General features: G+C 35.5%; 1 protein-coding gene across 1 annotated transcript; it reads left to right on the top strand.

The window, feature by feature from the left end:
- The first annotated feature begins 1,365 nt into the window (after positions 1-1,365).
- Positions 1,366-3,531, top strand: LOC135611578 (triacylglycerol lipase 2-like). The gene is made up of 9 exons (XM_065107215.1): positions 1,366-1,539; positions 1,625-1,735; positions 1,851-1,991; positions 2,077-2,187; positions 2,310-2,453; positions 2,585-2,625; positions 2,772-2,851; positions 3,014-3,109; positions 3,209-3,531. Exons 1-9 carry the CDS (start codon positions 1,366-1,368, stop codon positions 3,529-3,531), a joined length of 1,221 nt encoding a protein of 406 aa, XP_064963287.1.
- Positions 3,532-5,762: the final 2,231 nt, after the last annotated feature.

Below are 5,762 nucleotides of genomic sequence, written 5' to 3'. Positions count from 1 at the left end.
ATGATATTATATATATGGGTTAATCTAACTTTTTTATGGTAGAATTTTAAAAATGTATGATGAATTAGTTTGAAATGTCAGATCTAGGTCTACTGCATTATTTTCTTGGGTTAGAAGTGAAACAAGGATCAGATTGAATTTTTATTTCACAAAGAAGATATGCAATGGATCTACTCAGAAAATCTAACATAATTAATTGCAAAGCTACAATAACACCTAAATGAAAAATTAAAACTAAAAAAATATATATGTTTGATAAATGCAAGATACTATAAAAGTTTGGTTGAAGATTTCATTTATCTAACTCATACTCAACCAGATATTACCTTCTTTGTTGGTGTAGTATTTAGGTTTATGCATAGCCCAAGAAAATATTATCTCGAAATTGTTAAAAAAATTCTACGTTATATTACTGGAATTGACATTTGGTATTCTCATAATTTTAAATATAAATTATTTGGTTTCACTTATAGTAATTGAGTAGGAGCTTTAGATGCTTTAGATGATAGAAAGAGTATTTCAAACAATATTTTTAACCTCGGATCATAATCTATATCTTGAAGTTAAAAAAAAGTAAGCAACAACTGTGTTATCAACATCGGAAGCAAAATATGTAGCTGCAACATCAGTTGCTTACCAAGTAATATAGTCTAGAAGACTCTTTGAAGATCTTCATCAAGAACAAAAATAAGTAACATAAATATTTTGTGACAACAAAGTCACAATTACGATGACGAAAAATCCAATATTTTTTAGTAAAATGAAGCATATAGAGATGCACTATCATTTCATCTAGAATTTTGTACTAAGTGGAGTCATTGCAATGAAGTATTATGGAACAGGTGAATAAGTTACGAATATTCTCACCAAGTCATTTCTAGTTCAGAAATTTAAATGAACTATTATAGTACGTAAGATCAACTTGTCGATATCTTTATAAAAGCTTTGGTAAAAGAATAATTTTATATCTTTTATTACAACTTCAACTTATAACTATTTTAAATTAAGGGGGTATGAAAAGATTAATTCAGATAGTTATAATTAGATAAAATAAAAGATTAAAATTTAGATTAAAATAAATAGATATAGGTGAAAACATTTATTAGGATACGATAATTTTTTATTATTAAAAAAAAAATAAATAGATGCTCTTTAATCAATCTAAAAACTAGCATTTTGAGAGCTGTTAACACGTAGCGAGAATCACGTATCACCACCCTTCAACTGCCTTAAACAGATCATCCTCTCCATTTCCTTCCTTCTCCTCCACCCTTTTAGAAGGCCATGAACGAGGTCTCATCCTCCTCCCTATAAGAAGGCCAATCCTTGTGAAGGAGGCGATATCATCCTTCGCTTACCTCCAACATGGCATTCCACAGTTGGCTTCTCGTCATCACCTTCGTCCTCTCCATGGGCTTCCATTGCGAGCTGGCCGGAGCTCGCGGACACCGGCAGCTTCTGCAAAGCCTCGAAGCTACAAATGATGGGGTGTGCACCGCCGTCGTGAGCCCTCAGGGTTACGAGTGCCAAGAATATGAGGTAGCCGAGTGCAGATAAATGTGGATGGATTGATGATTGATGCGGGCATGGCATGAGTGGTTGAAGCTTGCTGCGTCCCTTGCAGGTGAAGACGCAAGATGGGTACATACTGACCATGCACAGGATCCCACAAGGAAGAGGAGGCGGCAGCCCGGGGAAGAGGCAGCCCGTGCTGCTGCAACATGGAATCCTCATGGTACGTTTCCTTGAGCAATCTGCATTTGTTGCCATGCATGCATGCACAGTACGCTGTCTTCTTCGTCATTCCTCTTATGATGATATGATGATTGACGATTGATGGGTGATGGCAGGACGGGTCGACGTGGCTACTGAATCCACCTCAACAATCACTGGCTTTCGTACTTGCAGACAACGGATTCGATGTATGGATTACAAACGGCAGGGGCACCAGGTGGAGCCGTCGCCATGAGTCTCTCGATGCATCAAACCCGGTTAGTCATCTTCTCTACATTGCTGCTTATGAAGTCCTGAGCAGGTCGTTGGTATAATTAGCATCAACCTTTTGTTGTCTCGCAGGCTTATTGGGCGTGGTCATGGGATGAGTTGGCCAGCTATGATTTGCCTGCTACTGTGGGCTTTGTATTCCAGCAAACTGGGCAGAAGCTGCACTACGTTGGTCACTCCATGGTAGGAGACTTTTCTTTGAATTACTTTAATGCCAAACATATCATCCTTGTATGTTCATGTTCCACTACTACCACTGCTACTACAACAACATTTTTATTACTGAGTGACGTTGGATGCTACAGGGAACTATGACAGCTCTAGCAGCATTCTCTGAAGGGAAGCTGGTGGATATGATCAAGTCAGCTGCCCTTTTGAGTCCGGTGGCCTATCTGACTTACATGGCAACTCCAATCGGAGTAGCTGCAGCCAGCGCATTCTCAGGAGAAGTAAGAACGAGTTCACAACACTCTACCATTTCACAGCACTGATTTTTCTCATCAAGGGAGCTAGATCATTATCTTCTTCTAATTTACCTACTTCCAGTGCTGTGTCATAGCTTTCTTGCTTTTTCTTGCAGATGTTGGGAGCGCTTGGAGTGGCAGAATATAATCCTAAAGGGTACGTAAACTGACATATCCCTCTTGTTGTCAGAAGAAATGTGCTGACAAAATCATCAGAGGCCTTATCAACATGACCGACCATATATTGAGTGATGTTATCGTAAAAGCTCTTCTAATTCAAGTGCGTTCCTAATGGATAAACAGGCCAGTTGGAACCCATTTTATGGAGTCCGTCTGCGCCATGCCGGAGGTGAACTGCTACGACTTTATGGCATCATTCACAGGTACGACAAATTATTCAGGTGATAATATTCCGCAACATAAGTTTGATTTGACTTTAATCATATATATATATATATATATATATATATTGTAGTCTTCAATTAATTTACATATGTATTGACTTTTCCTTCCTTATTCTGCACACACACTCGCTTTGGATGTAGGGCCAAACTGCTGCCTTAATTACTCCAGTGTTGACATCTTCTTGAAGTATGAACTCCAGCCTACATCTGTGAGGACACTCGTCCATTTTTCACAGAGTCAGTCAGTCTGATACAAATCTAAAATATCATATAATTGAGCTACCTAGATTTCTTTCTCACAAGGGTGTATGTATACCTTTCTTTGAGTACTAACAGCATTCAGACGTGGAGTGATAGCAAAATACGACTACGAGAGCAGTGTGGGCAACATGGCTGCGTATGGGGAGAGCAGCCCACCCGAATACCACATGTCCAACATTCCACACGACCTGCCGCTGCTGCTCAGCTACGGCGGCGGGGACATGCTGTCGGACGTGAAGGACGTGCAGCTGCTGTTGAACGATCTCAGCAACCATGACGCCGACAAGCTCGTGGCTCAGCTGGTGAAGGAGTACGCACATATGGACTTCGTGATGGGGGTGAATGCCAAGCAGCTCGTCTACGACGGCCTCATCGCATTCTTCAACAAACACAGTTGATGGGCTTCTTCCTGTTGCAGCGCTTAATTATTTATAACTATATGCGAATGGTGAAGGACAAATGAGCGATTGCTGCTGACTTGACATTTTTGGTGTACTGTACTCTATTAAGAATTCACAGTAATTATCTAGGTAATTCTCATGTTTTAAGTAGTTATAAGTACATGTTTTAAGTAGTGACCCATGATCTAGTAGTTATAGGGTAGTTCCTATACCTAACTCATGAGTGACATGATGAAGTGAGTTAGTTACCACTATGTCATATAAATATGGCCATAGTTAATAAAGCAAGAGAGGTATGTGTACTTGGGAATATCTTGTAAGTGTTCTATGTCTTACCTCTTGTTTAAATATTATATTAATTTTTTTAATCGAAATGATTCTTTTTAATTGCATTGTAGTATTCTGTTTTTATCGTTTCCTTGCTCCTCCATCTACAATATTTTATGGTATCAAAGCTAAGTTTTTGTTTAAACGGGACAATATAGCTTTCAATGAGATAATCTTCTAAAGAATTGCAGCAGTGTCAACCTCAAAGCAAGCTTGGTTGATTCAAAATGAATTTCAAGACTCATAAAGGGTGATTACGGTAAAACTTCAAATCTTTCGTCATTAGTTTAAAATTTTGTTCATGAAAAGCAATGAATCAGTACAAAATTTTCTTTCTCAAGTGATTGAAATTGTTAGTCAAATGAAATCTTATTGTGAATATCTTTATGATCATATAATTATTGCAAAAATTTTGAGAAGTTTAACTTCGAAATTTGATCATATTGTTTCTGCACTTAAGGAGTCAAAAGATTTATCTATATTTTTATTTGATGAACTAATGGGTTCCTCGTAAGCACATGAAGCAAGGTTGAATATGTTACTTGAAAAAAGTGAAGAAAAAGAAGACAAAAAATCAACAGGAAGAGGATGTGGCAGAGGAGGATTTCGTGGTAGAGGAAATGGAAGAGGAAGATGACACTTAGATGAGAATGATGAATAAAAGCAATCAAATTATAATAAAAAAATTACAAGAGTAGAATTATATTTGATTTTTGGATAATGTATATTCTAATCATATGTTAGGTATAAGATCAATGTTTAGAGATATTAATGAAACTCTTGAAAGTTAGACCTGAAGATAACAAGCAAATTCAAGTGGAAGGAAAAAGAACAATTAAGGTGAAGATAAGTCAAGGGAAGGTAAAATACCTTGATAATATTTTTTTTGTTCCTAGTTTATCACATAACTTGTTGAGTATTGGACAATTGATAAATGATGGATATTAAGTTATATTTGATGATGGTTCATGCACTATTAAAGATAAAAAAATATAGCTTAATTAATTACGATAAATGTTTATATGATGTAAAATAAGATGTTTCCACTTGATGTTTCAAATATTGAAAAACATGCTCTTATTGAAACTCAAAAGAATGAGTCTAATTTGTGACATTTAAAATATGAACACCTTAATAAAGGTTGTTAAATAAAAAAAAAGATTTTCGGACTACCTAAAATCAATACGCTTGGTGTATGTGAAGGATACATTTATGACAAATAAAGTAAAAATTTATTTCTTGTTGGAAAAACATGGAGAGTATCTAATTGTCTTGAATTAATTCATGCTGACTTATGTAGACCTATGAATACAAAATTATTTAATGAAAGTTAATATTTTCTATTATTTACTAATGATTATAGTCGTATGAGTTGGGTATATTTTCTGAAATTGAAATATAAAATATTTGATAATTTAAAAAAATTCAATGTACTTGTAGAAAGGCAAAGTGGTAGATGTATAAAGACACTTCAAACAGATAGATGTGGTAAATATTTATCTAATGAGTTTAATTCTTTTTGTGAAGGTAATGGTATTCGTAGAGAATTAACAACACTATATACACTAAAGTAAAATGGTGTAGCTGAATGTAAGAATTGAACTATCGTTAAAATGACAAAAAGTTTGCATAAAGGAAAGCATATTCCAAATCAGTTTTGGGCAGAAGTAGTTGTAACAGCAGTTTATTTGTTGAATATTTCATCAACAAAGGTTGTTATGAATCAAACTCGTTTTGAGGCTTGGTATAGCATGAAACCAAGTGTAAGGTATCTAAGAATTTTTTGTTGTATTGCTTATGCTTTGGTAAATTCATAAAACCATCACAAGTTTGTTGAAAAATCTAAAAAATACATCTTAATTGGTTATTCCTTACAATCCAAAGCATATCGATTGTATAAT

Source organism: Musa acuminata, chromosome BXJ2-5, assembly GCF_036884655.1.
Source record: "Musa acuminata AAA Group cultivar baxijiao chromosome BXJ2-5, Cavendish_Baxijiao_AAA, whole genome shotgun sequence".
In the NCBI taxonomy this organism is placed as follows: Eukaryota; Viridiplantae; Streptophyta; class Magnoliopsida; order Zingiberales; family Musaceae; genus Musa; species Musa acuminata.
Note: the sequence above shows the minus strand (reverse complement) of the source record. Positions and strands in the feature narration are given on the sequence as shown.

Bases quoted from the DNA above. Each gene is read 5' to 3' on its own strand.
- LOC135611578 (XM_065107215.1), top strand. From the start codon at position 1,366: ATGGCATTCCACAGTTGGCTTCTCGTCATCACCTTCGTCCTCTCCATG. The intron at 1,992-2,076 runs GTTAGTCATCTT...GTTGTCTCGCAG, and splicing joins CTCTCGATGCATCAAACCCG to GCTTATTGGGCGTGGTCATG. The intron at 2,852-3,013 runs GTACGACAAATT...CTTTGGATGTAG, and splicing joins CTTTATGGCATCATTCACAG to GGCCAAACTGCTGCCTTAAT.